Source organism: Boleophthalmus pectinirostris, unplaced genomic scaffold (genome assembly GCF_026225935.1).
Source record: "Boleophthalmus pectinirostris isolate CB_2022bp ecotype Guang Dong unplaced genomic scaffold, ASM2622593v1 HiC_scaffold_6, whole genome shotgun sequence".
Lineage (NCBI taxonomy): Eukaryota > Metazoa > Chordata > Actinopteri > Gobiiformes > Gobiidae > Boleophthalmus > Boleophthalmus pectinirostris.
Window position 1 is genome coordinate 10,459,788 of NW_026571447.1, and position 13,328 is coordinate 10,473,115.

Here is a 13,328-nt window from a genome sequence, read left to right on the forward strand (position 1 = left end):
TTCATTTACATTAGATACTTCTGTTCTGATTATTGCACTTCCTGTTTTTGTGTTCCAGATTAACCAGAAAATCTTCAAATCTCAAGTCCAAAAGAGGTTCAAGTAGAAACAACTCTCACGTTGAGCTGCTTGGGAGAATCTTTACCTGCAGCCAACTACATCTGGATTAAGACTGGAACAACTGTAGCTAGTTTGTTTGAATACTGTAACAAACAGGCTGGTGGTTTGTTACCCATGAGTACATTAAGCACCTTCACCCTTCACTAAGACACTTTAAACACTGCACTTTGATTGCACACAGCACTTTCAACATACAAAAAAAATTGCACACAGTTGGTTTTAAACATTTATTGTCCTTCCTTTTACCACTTTTTAATCCCGAGGCACAGTACACACACACTCCAAAAGACCTGAGTCTCCTCAGGAGATAGAGCCTGCTCTGGCCCTTCCAGAGGTTTTACGGTTTTTATGTATATAGTTGGTGGTTTTAATAGTTATTTGGATTTGGATATATTTTATGGAGGTTTAGATCAAGATTTAAAGCTATGATAATTTTACCATCCCTGTTTTAGCTGTAGTAGTTTTAGCCAATCAGGCAGACCAGGATAAAAGGCGCCTCAAAACATAAGTCTGTGTTCTGCTGCTGGAGAGGAAACTCCTGCCTGCCTCCATTTTGCACTCTGCACTTTTTGTAATGATTGAAAACAAAAACTGTGGACCACTGCTTCACATCTATGTCTGGATTTTTTTTTACCGTACTCACTGAACCCCAATCCGCTCACGGTCAACCTACGTCACAAATACATAATTATCATGTGAGAAGTCTGAGAGAGTGGAGAGTACGTCTGTTCACCCACTAATGACTTCACCATGAAAACATCTGAAGCAACACATACAGTGTTTGCATCAGGTAAATGTTTACACTGAATCAAAAGTCGAGTCTGTTTTAACACTTGGCTGGTAACTTTTAATAAGATAAATTCATTAATGTGATGAAGATAATATTTCCCCATCCAGTAAAATGTACAACATGGGCCCATGTGCTAGTGATGGGATGAACAACACTGGTGCGTCAGCACTGTGTCGTGTGCTCAAGAGTGAAACCCTGTATTGGTGCATGTATCACTTTAAGAAAAAAAATCATGTGACCGATACAGGACGTGTGTCGTTTGGATGTGCCATGTCAAATTGTGTTTATAAGGTTTGTTAGATGGAGACCAAACTGTGTTTGCTGTTGTTGTGTTTGTTGGATTTTTGCTTTGTTTCCACGTCTGACTTCATGGATTGTTTCAAGACGTTTTCCCCAGTCTGGAATCATTTTGATCTTTTAATTATTTAAAAAATAAGGTGTAAATCTTTTTCTTCTTTGGGCATTGTTTACTGTTAGTTTTTTATTTTTATTTTTATTATTATTTTTTTTTAATTAAATATGTTTCTGTTCTTTTCTGGTAAGAGGTAAGAATTGTTTTCAGATATATTTACTTTTTTTTATTTTATTGTAGGTGAAGTGTTGCTCTGCTCCACAGAGTTATCTTACGTCAATAAGAGCACTTCATCAATGCTGAGGCATTATGGAGCTCATGGCAATGAAGAATTGGCAGATCCTCCCGTGAGTGCCTCAGGTATACTGAAATTCTCACAAAAAAAATAAATAAAAAGAAATTTCAAAAATAGTTTATTACACACAAAAGGCTTTGTGTGACTCTGTAATATTGTTTGTAAAAATTACAGTCCTTCAACAAGCTTTAAACAAACTATTTCCTTTTGGCTTGCAGTTCCTAACAAGTAACCAGTGGATGAGGGTGTTGTCAACATGATCATCAAAGACTGTCAGCCACTCACCATGGCTGAAAATGAGGGATTCAGAGAGCTTATGAAGCTTATTGCAACCCTCATATGTTGTACCAAGCAGGAAGGTATGTTTGAATTAATACTGTATGTATTCATAAGGTATTACACTATTTGTATGTTTATTTTTAGACCATCAAAGACTTGATGAGCCAGAAATATGAGGAAAAGAAGAAAACAAAAAAAGGACCTGCAGAGCGCCGTTCCTGTTTAACAGCTGATAAGTGGACGTCCATTAATATGGAGGCATATCTTGTTGTTATTTGCCACTATGTGGACAAAGAAAGCCATGAACTCCGTTCATCAGTCTTGGGAGTGGAGCATTTTCCTCAGAAACACACTGCAGAAAACATGGCCACAGTTAAAAGGAGCCTCATGGAGGAGTGGGGCATAGCGGACAACATCAGGTGTCTTGTCACTGATGCAGCAGCAAACATGATTTCAAATGCTGCAAATACGGCAAACCATTTGTATTGCCCATTCCATGAATTTAATTGTAAAAAAATCATGTGATCAAATCACAACACTAACAGAAATACACAACAAAACACTGCAAATTGTGACATAATTTCTATCAAGCATGATGGCCAAAGAAAAGCTCACTCAAATGCAGCAACAGCTGGGAACATCATTCCATAAATTAATAAATGAAGTGCTGACACGATGGAACAGCACCTACCACATGTTGGAAAGAATGACTGAGCAGAAGGAGACAGTCTGTCTGTCTCAAAAACTGATATCACTCCACTGATTCCTGAAGAATTTGAAATCACTGAAGAGATGCTCAGGGTGCTCGCTCCTTTTAACCAAGCCACAAGAGAACTCTCTGAGGAAAAAAGAGTCTCGAGGTCAAAGGTTATTTCATTGATGATAATGATTCACACTGAGCTTCAACGTCAAGCCTCAACAGTGACAAAAACAGTTGCTCATGAGCTGACTGAAAATCTGAGAAAGCGGCTGACTGAGTCTATCTGCAACATGGAATCACTCAGTGTGATGACACTGGCAACACTGTTGGACCCCAGGTTTAAAACATTTGGCTTCTTTAGTCCACTAAAAGCAACTGAAGCTGTCAAGAGACTGAAGTTGGAGTGTGCTGCTGAAATGAGGAGCCATGAGCCTGACCCAGCAGAAGAGCCTCGCTCTTCACATGGATCAGAACCCAGTTCACGTATGGAAACACATGTTTTTGTGTTTATATGTATATTTCTGTGGCACTTTGTTAGTCGTTAGTTTATTATCACATGGCAAAGAATTATCTCTGGAAACCTCTAGATATGGAGGTTGAGGAGAACAAGATGACCTCAAATACTACAGCCAATTCCATAGTTGAAGTCCAACACTACCTGACTGAAGCAACACACCCAGAACACAAGACCCGTTAGAATATTGGAAAAATAACCAGAAAACATATCCACACCTTTATCAACTCACACTTACATTTTTAAGCACACCATCTTCATCTGTTCCCTGTGAAAGAGTTTTTTTTCTAAGGCAGTGGAACTGGTGTCTAAAAGGAGAAATCTCCTTGGAGCAAAGACATTCCAAAAACTTTTCTTCCTCAATAAAAATGTATGAATGAATCCATTTTGAGTGTGTTATTTCATATGATTGAACACTTAAATTAACAAAATCCCATATAGAAGTTAAACATTTTAACTCTAAATTTTTTACTGACAAATTTGCTATATTTTACAAACCAACTCATTTTAGCATTTACACAAGCAAATAATTAAGCAAATTTTAAACTCTTCTCATCAACAACTTAACTCAGCAAACAAATGAAGCAAATTGATTTATACAACAATGAGATTATATTTTGAGTAAAAGACTAGCAATTAAATAAAAATGTAATATTATTTCACAGGCTGATGTTGGGTTTGCAGCATGAAAGCTTTTCCATCTTATTTCCATTTTGTTTACCTGCAGTGATTTTAGAACTACTGCAGAGGTCACTATTGAGTGACCATCACAGTGTCAATAGAGTGTCAACACAGTTTGTGTAACGTGTCAATACACTCCTTGAAGTATCATCATCCCCTCACTACCATATGCATATTTTTAAATCAGATCTTTTTGCCATTTGATATATTTGCTACAAGTATTTTTGTATTTTCATAAGTTTGATGTTTCCATTCGTTCATTAAAGGACCAAAGGCTGGGGCCATTGCTGGAGTAACTATCACATGTGTAGTTTTCTGTGGCAGCTGTGGTCAGATGAATCTTTACTTGTAAGCATCAGTAAGTCATGAACACATTCATTTACATCTTCAAGGAAAAATGACTGACACTATTGTATTTCCTAAGGGCTAAGGGTTGTCTGGTCCCTGTATGACCGGAGCAGGAGCTGTGTTCATTGGCGGCAGTAAGTCAGACCTGTTCCCGGTTGCATGTTGGACTCCACCAGAGCTGCCCTTTGTCACCGGTTCTATACATTGTATTTATGCACAGAATGTCTAGGCACAGTCAGGGGCCGGAGGGGGTCCAGTTTGGGGACCACAGGATCTCATCTTTGCTGTTTGCAGATGATGTTGTCCTGTTGCTTCATCAGACCAGGACCTGCAATGTGCACTGGGGAGATTTGCAGCCGAGTGTGAAGCAGCTGGGATGAAGATCAGCTCTTTCAAATCCGAGGCCATGGTTCTCAACCGGAAAAAGGTGGCTTGCCCTCTCCGGGTGGGTGAAGGGTCCCTGGTGGAGAAGTTCAAGTATTTGTGAAGGAAGTCTGGGAGTCCCTGCTTAGACTGTTGCCCCCGTGACTCATCTCCAGATAAGCAGAAGAAAATGGATGGATGGACTATTGTATTTCCATTTTAGCACCGGTAGGAAAAAGAAACACATAATTCAGAGTTAGAAAGAAGAGCATTCATTTACAGTGTTTTAATTTCCCATTGCTCCACAGGTCCAGCAGACAAACACAACCAAACTCTTCAAGAATAAGAAACTTTTACAACAAGGAAGGCAAACAAAATGTCTATGAAAACCCCATAATATGTGATAAAATTTGTTTTAATTCATTAAGAATTAAAATGAATAAAAATGATATATTCATTCTAACATAAACATGTTCTTTTTTTTGTTAGTAGTGTAGTTAATGCATATGATTAAAATGATAATATTTTCTTGGAATTTTAAGAAATTTGAAAAGTAATTTAGCTGATCTATGTTCTTATGTTGTTTCCACATCAGTTGTGGAGTTTCATTCACACATGTTTAACACACACACCCTGCATATTTAGTTCTTCTACTAAATAAAAAAAAGGTGAAAGAAACTGTTAATTTGAAAACTAACACTAAATCAAAAGATGGAACTGAGCAATTAGAGTTTTTTTTTGTTTTGTTTTTGTTTTTAAATGTAGACAGATTAATAATCAATGAACGAAATAAAACAAGTCCAATTATGTTTATGATACTGTAACAACATTATAACATGTCTTAAATCTCACAAGAGTCAATTTTGCCATTAAAGTGAAGCCAGAGACTAAAAGATGAGATGTACATGAGGGTCTTGTGTTTATAATGTACAGTGGACAGTTACTCTTAACAACAGAAAGGACAAAACATGCAAAAGAACATCTTGATATGAAATTTGGTCCTGTGGATAATAATTAATCAAAGCAGATGATACAGGCAACAAACCACTGCAGCACTTCCTTCTATGTATCTTATCTGCTCAAAACAACACAAGACATGAGTGTCCAAGTGATTATTTTTCATGTTACGTTTGGTAAGGACTTTTCTAATACTATTTCATGTAAAAGTTATGTGAAGAATCCTTTTTTAAATGATTCTTTTATATGTGATTCTCCTCCAGGTTTGGCTTGTGGAGCTGGTGTGTTGCCTGACTCTGTGGATGCAGCTGAGGGAGGCACAGTCACATTCACCACTTCACTGACTCCAGCACAAACTCCACTTGTATCAGTAACATGGCATTTTGGCACTACAAATATCATCACTTCAAGTTCTAGTGGTAACTTCACTGCTCCAGAGTATGAAGACAGGATCACTCTGTTCATCTCTACTGGATCTCTGCAGCTCAGGAACCTGGCTGATAATGACACTGGAGAGTACAGTGTTAACATTATACCAGCAGGAGGTATGGCGCAAGTTGGGACCTCTACACTGAACGTTCACGGTAATTATAAATGTTGCATTTGTGACCAGATGAGGCATTATTAATAATTCCACCTGTCTATGATGACAGGAAAAATAGAAAAGACAAACATGGGTCTGTGGGACTGATATGACACATACACTGAGTAAATGTATGATTCATTTATTTAAATATCTATATTTTTATTCTGACATGTGAAAATATGCTAACAGCCAAAGGCCATCACCCATGGTTCTCCAACACAAAGTTCACCAACATAAAATAGAGTGTGTCATTTGAACCAAAGTTCATATGTTCACAGCTGTGGCCGGTTTCATCAGTGACCAACAGCCCGTAGGCCGACACAACAATGAGAGCCACCCCCCGTCCCCTAGACAATCGAAAACTAAACTCACCCACGCTGTCTGCAACACCACAATTGACACTTTCCTACTGCACTTGATGCCTAGAGTAGCCTCTGTGAGGACCACGGTCTGGTGCTTTGACCTCATGTGAAACTGAGAAAAGCAATAAAATAATAATAATAATAATAATAATAATAATAATAATAATAATAATAATAATAAGAAATAATTTCCTGACAAATAACCAATGAAAATCAGACAGTGTTTTTGAACTGTTGTTCAACAGAATTATTTACAAAAAAAAAAACAAAAAAAAAACTAATGAAACTGGCGTGGACAAAATGAAGGTACCTCTAGAAAAGACTGTAAATAATTGGACAATAGAGACATGTTAAACTTCGGTGTGTCTCTAATCTACATCACAGGTGTCTTCAAACTTGTTCTCGGTCAGTCTGTCTGTTTAAAGGGCGACATGTGTCATTGTGCTGTTTGGAGACATGATGGACACAATACTGAACATGGACCAGAGAAAGAGAAGAAGAGAACTGTGTCAGGAGACTAGAAAGAAAATAATAGACAAGCAGGTTAAAGATAAAGTCAATAACATCATCTCCAAGCAGTTTGATGTTCCTGTGATTACAGTTACACACGTTCTTCACAAGTTTAAGGTCCACAGGACTGAAGCCAACCTCCCTGGACGTGGCCGCAAGAGGAAAATTGATGACAAATTGAAGAGATGGATCATACGAATGGAACCAAAGAGCCCAGAACAGCCTCCAAACAAATTAAATGTGAACTCGAAGGGCGAGGTACATCAGTGTCAGATCGCACCATCCACCACATATTGACATATTGACAAGCCACAAAGTTTCTGGAAGAATGTTTTTTTGCACAGATGAGACAAAAGTGAAGCTCAAAAATGAAGCAGACTAAGAAAAGAACACTGTCCCTACTGTGAAACACGGAGGAGGCTTGGTTTTGTTCTGGGGCTGTTTTGCTGCATCTGGCACAGGGTGTTTTGAATCTGTGCAAGGTACAATGAAATCTCTAAACTATCAAGGTATTCTGGAACAAAATGTGTTGCCTAGTGTCAGAAAGCTCAGTCTCAGTCGTAGGTCATGGGACTTCCAACAGGATAATGACCCCAAACACACACAGCTAAAAACACACAAGAATGACTAAGAACAGAACACTGGACTGTTCTGGAGTGTTCTTCTGTGAGCCCAGATCTCCTGAACATCTGTGAAATGAGCTGAAACATGGTGTCTGGAGAAGGCATCTTTCAAACCTCAGGCAACTACAACAATTTGCTCACAAGAAATGGGTCAAAATACTAGTTGAACAGAGCAGAAGTCTCATCGACAGTTACAGAAATCATTTTGTTTTTTTCTAAAAATTCTGTTGAATCACAGGTGAAAAGAAATGTTTGATTTTTTGTTGGATAATTTTCAGTAAATTTTATATTTATTATTGCTTTTTCTCAAGGTTTCAAGTTATTTCCGTGATTATTGCTGATTTTTCTTTCATTGTCAGAGGGGTACCAACAATTTTATCCACAACTGTAGGTGTGCCTGCGAGGAAAAGTGGCATATACCCCAACCTGCCACACATTATTATTCACTATTTATTTAATGAGCACATGAATTCAAAACTAATATTGGCAGAAGCTTGTTAGAATTTTTGAGTCTATTTTCCTTGAGGGACAAAGGCACCCTTTTGGCATTCCATCTGTTATCAGTTAAACAAAGTGTTTTTTTACTGTTAGTGAACAGTCTGTAACACCAGCCACGCTTTATTTTCATATGTAGACTAACATGTGCTGTCCCCCTCCCTCAGAGCCAGTGTCTAATGTGAGCATCACAGTGAGCAGCTCAGACTTAGTGGAGTTCAACAGTTCTGTGACTCTCTCCTGTTCTGCTGATGGGATCAACCTGACAACTTTCCTCTGGTTCAATGGCACTTCTGAAGTTACACTCAGTGACAGAGTGCACCTCACTGATGGAGGAGCAACTCTCACTATAGCCACTGTGTGGCGCTATGACCACGGACCATTCACATGTAAAGTGTCTGATCCTTTCAGTAGCAGCACCAGTGCCCCAGCAGAAGTCTCCATCAGCTGTGAGTAAAGCATGTCTACAGTTCAGACGCACAAACAATCCCATGTCCAACTCTAAACTGTGTATTTATATTTGATATTTTCAGATGGACCTGATGATGTCATTTTGAGGAGCTCTCCTTTACTTGATTATTATGAGGAAGGTTCAGACGTGTCTCTGTCCTGCTCAGCTGACTCCAGACCTGCAGCTCACTTTAAATGGCTTTTCAATGGAGAGTTGTTGTCTTTTACTGGAGCACAGATACAAGTGAAGAACATGCAGACGATTCATAGTGGAGACTACAGCTGTCAGGCTTTCAACAGCAAAACTCTCAAATATACAACGTCTCAGCCTGTGAGGATCTCTGTGCTGAGTAAGAACTATTCCAGTGTCATACACCTGTCCTTCATCTACTTTTACATGACACCACAGTGGACAAAACATTCACAGCTTGTAAATTTTGTCTTTTATTGATAACATTTGTTTGCAGATTTTTTCTTAATTTTCACAGGGAGAATCACAAAAGTTTCTGTTGTGCCATCCTCCAATGAGCCGATCGAGGGCTCCTCAGTGAACTTAATCTGTGATGCCTCTGGTTCCATCTTCACCAGAAACTGGTTGATAAATGGACAGGAGCTAAATCCTTCTGAAAACATTGTTTTTTATGACCAAAAACGAGTCTTGTCCTTCAAAGTCCTGAACAGAAAAGACAGTGGAAGGTACCTCTGTGAAATCAGCAACCCCATCAGCTCTCAGACAGCTCTTTATGATCTGGAGGTTTTCTCTAAGAGTCTGGGTTCATTATGTTTCATTCATTTACTGCAGGGGTGTCCAAACTTTTTTCATCAAGGACCACATATCTAAACACAGACGAAGCAGAGGGCCGATCGAGGGCAGTAGACTGGTGCTCAGTACAGGAAATAATTGAAATGTGTGCATGTTTAACACATTAGAATGAGCCATCAGTCTTTAATCATGCTAAGATCCTTAAAATACAAAATAAAAGATCCTAAATATTAAATATTATCATAACAAGGTAGATTTTCAAAAAAACTTGCAGTAAAAAAATTATTTTTTTAATTGACGCAAGGTAATTTGGGCCAATTCACCTGAAAGCCTGAGGGCCAAGAAAAAAATAGTCTGAGGGCCGCATTTGGTCCCCGGGCCATAGTTTGGACATGCCTGATTTACTGGAAAACATTTCCTTTAACAGAACATTATTTTACAGATGGACCCGAAAATGTTCAAATCTCAGGTCCAAAAGAGATTCAGATGAATAAAACACTCATATGAACCTGCCTGAGTGACTCTGTACCAACTGCTAAATACACCTGGATAAAGGATGGGACAGTTCTCACTCTCTCATGTGAATATACTAAAACCATGACTGGATCTTCAGACAGTGGAGAGTACATCTGTCGAGCTTCAAATCAAATCACAACGGAAACATCTGAGGCTTCACATACAGTCACAGTGAATGTAACGGGTAAAAAGTGGATTTATGTTTATTTTCCTGTAGTTCAGACTTTCTTGGTGGTCAAACACGCTACATTTTAGAGAAAATATATGTTTTATCATATATTTCACTATAACACAGAAACATTTACATGTTGTACTTTGTAAATCACAATATTGATCTAAAACGACTTTTGACCACAGCAAGTAACAGATTTGATTCTTTCCTGTGACCACTGAACAAACTGAAATGTTCTGAGCACATAAGCCTCAGATGCAGGACAACACATGATTACACACACACACACACACACACACACACACACACACACACACACACACACACACACACACACACACACACACATACAGGATCAATCAAAATACAACTATGAGCAAATGAACACTGAGGAAACACCGATAGAACATGGACAAAATAAAGTAAAAGTAAATTCTACAGAATATGTTTTCTTTAAATCATATGAACCCAAATCATCACTGGATCTGTGGAGTTTTCCTGTTTGACTCTTCACATGGCTGTGCTGCTCACAATAATTCAACATTCACCAGTCACAATGTGCACAGTCTGCAGTGACACTGAGAGGACACTAAGTGGTGCTGTGGTCACTAGTTAACTGGATCTCACTGTGTTTCTTTAGATTCAGCAGTTCCTCCAGAGGGCCTCTCAGCTGGAGCCATCGCTGGGATAACTGTTGCTTTATTAGTGGTCGTTGTTGGAGCTGCAGTCGGAGGGTTTCAGATGTATAAACACCAGTAAGTCAGAAGCACCATATCTTCAGTGTCTTATTTAGAATATGGATGTAGGTCTCCTGTACACTGACTCTGTTAAGTTTGATTTGCATTTATTTTTTTCCAGAAACGGCAGAAAGTTCAGGAATAACAGTAAGTATTATTGTAGTTTATCAAATATTCTCAAAATAAAGTTTAAGTGAGATTACACCTCCACATCCAGGTCAGAATGAACATCATGTCTACGAGAATACTTCAAATACACACAACTCTAACAATGATGAAGAAACTGTGTATGAGAATGATTTCAATCCATACAATCGAAACTTGTAACTTTAATGTCATTTTTACTACTTACATTTCTGCATCACATAAGTGATTGTTTAAGAGTTTTAGACTCTGTGTTTAACTCTAACAGTTGTGAATGTGTGTACTGTTCTGGAAATCTTCACATCAGTGATCTTTTACTGGGTTTAGGCTGTTCATAAATGGTACATCAGATATCTATTGTTAAACAAAGTACCCTGAGGGGTGTAAAGACTCTGTCTACATTGTTATGTGACAGTTTAGGGACAGACGAGTCTCTGTCAGGGACCGGCAGTTCTGTGATTTTATGCACAATTGCTTCAATAAATCAGACTCCTTGATTCAAAGCAACTTTTCAGTTCTTTTTTAATGTTTGCAGTCTGTTCCACAACACTACATACTGTAAAATACAACAATGTCTCTGCAGTTGGGTTAAATAAACCTTGAACAGAGCAAAAACTGTTTAAAACTATGACATTAGTGCAGTGAAGTAGTATTAGAAACATTCACAAAATGTATATTTTAAAGTCACTTTGTGTGTTTTAATAAGAAAAAAATATATAATAATATTAACTCAGGAGAGTGAGGATCTCTGTTTTGAGTAAGTCAACATTTCAAGATTTAAAACGCTATAAAACATTCAAAATCATCAAATCACACAGAACATGCTTCAGTTCTTCTAGTTTAATTTTGAACTAATGATATTCTGATTTTGTTTTGTTTTTCCTTCCACAGAGAGAATCACAAATATGTATGTCAAGTCCTCCTCCAATGAGAGAATCGAGGGCTCCTCAGTGACTTTAATCTCTGATGCCTCTGGTTCCAACTTCACCAGAAACTGGTTGATAAATGGACAGGAGCTAAATCCTTCTGAAAACATTGTACTTTATGACCAAAAACAAGTCTTGTCCTTCAAAGTCCTGAACAGAACAGACAGTGGAAGGTACCTCTGTGAAATCAGCAACCCCATCAGCTCTCAGACAGCTCTTTATGATCTGGAGGTTTTCTCTAAGTGTCTGGGTTCATTGTGTTTCATTCAAAACATCTGAGGCTTCACATACAGTTACAGTGCATGTACCGAGTTAAAACAAGTAGATGAATGTTTATTTTTCTGTAGTCCAGACTTTCTTACTGAGGTTATTCTTTATAGAATATGAACCCAATCAGCAGAATCTGTGGCATTCCTGTTTGGCAGCTCACATGGCTGAGCTGCTCAGGATCATTCAGGCTACACTTCATTAATAAAGTACAGCTCTATGGCTACAAAATATCAATCTGAGAACAGTGTCACAGATACACCGGGATATGCTTCAACTGAGCTGAGAGCAGAACACATAGATAATAATTGAAAGTGTTAGGGTCACTGTCCTTATCTAACACTAACTGTTGTAAAATCCAACATTGTTCTTCCTGTTCACAGGTTCTTTCACTTCAGTTCTAGCCTTGCTGGCACCTGACACATTGTCACTGGAGTGTCTTCTGCAGATAAGAACAGTAAATCTGCATTGAGTCTCCTCTAAATGTGAATGAATAGCATCAAGTTGACTCTGTTAGTGTTTTATATATCTGAAATGTACTTTTGAATCCTGGTGTTTGCCGTGATCAGCAGGCTTCTATTTACCGTCTATTTATGTACACACGGTAAATAGAAGCCTGTGCAGTGGGTTAGTTTCACTGTACAGCGAAGTCTGATATTCTCTCCCATTAAAAAACGGAGCCAGTACCAGTACCGCGCACATACGTCCTGCTGGACATGTCGATGTCGCTGTCTTCGTGTCGGGGGTTTCGCCTTGGGTTTTGAAAGACACCGTGAGCAGATACACAAATCTCCGTGTCACAGAATTTTAACGTCTCCCATGACAAGAAAACCCTTGTGTTGCTTTAATGTAGGAAAGTGTACATCATTTTGAATCCGTTTCCATAGGTTTTCTGCCAAGGTCTGACTGGATATCAATTATGACAAGATTATGAAGTGTGCTCTTTTCTGAGAGTTTGTGGCTCTTAAAAGAGCCGTTGTTGTGAGTCGAGTCTCGGGGCGTCTTTACTTGGCCTTCTCGGTCTTCTTGGGCAGCAGCACAGCCTGGATGTTGGGCAGCACGCCTCCCTGAGCGATGGTGACGCCTCCCAGCAGTTTGTTGAGCTCCTCGTCGTTGCGGACGACATCAGTTATTATGCTGGACTATTTGGCCTGTAGAGGATAGAATCATTTGGGCCGTCACGATTTAATATATTAATAGTGATCATCATAAAAAACGATTAGTCTTATTTTATTTTATAATCATTATTTGGATTGTACAGGAGTTAACTTCAGTCATCATAGTTCAATGTACATTTGGTTAAAAATGTTTTGAAAATCTAAATTTACAATTAAATTAATTGTTTGACTATTCACATAGGTGACTAAATAATCATTGG

The 13,328-nt window shown here is 38.4% G+C and overlaps 1 protein-coding gene across 1 annotated transcript in view; it reads left to right on the forward strand.

The window, feature by feature from the left end:
• Positions 1–11,662: 11,662 nt before the first annotated feature.
• LOC110175083 (uncharacterized) overlaps positions 11,663–13,328 on the forward strand; it is a 15,678-nt gene continuing 14,012 nt past the window's right edge. Inside the window, exon 1 of the mRNA XM_055163442.1 lies at positions 11,663–11,927. Within this exon, the coding sequence (XP_055019417.1) occupies positions 11,663–11,927 (265 nt within the window). The remainder of the gene's footprint in view (positions 11,928–13,328) is intronic.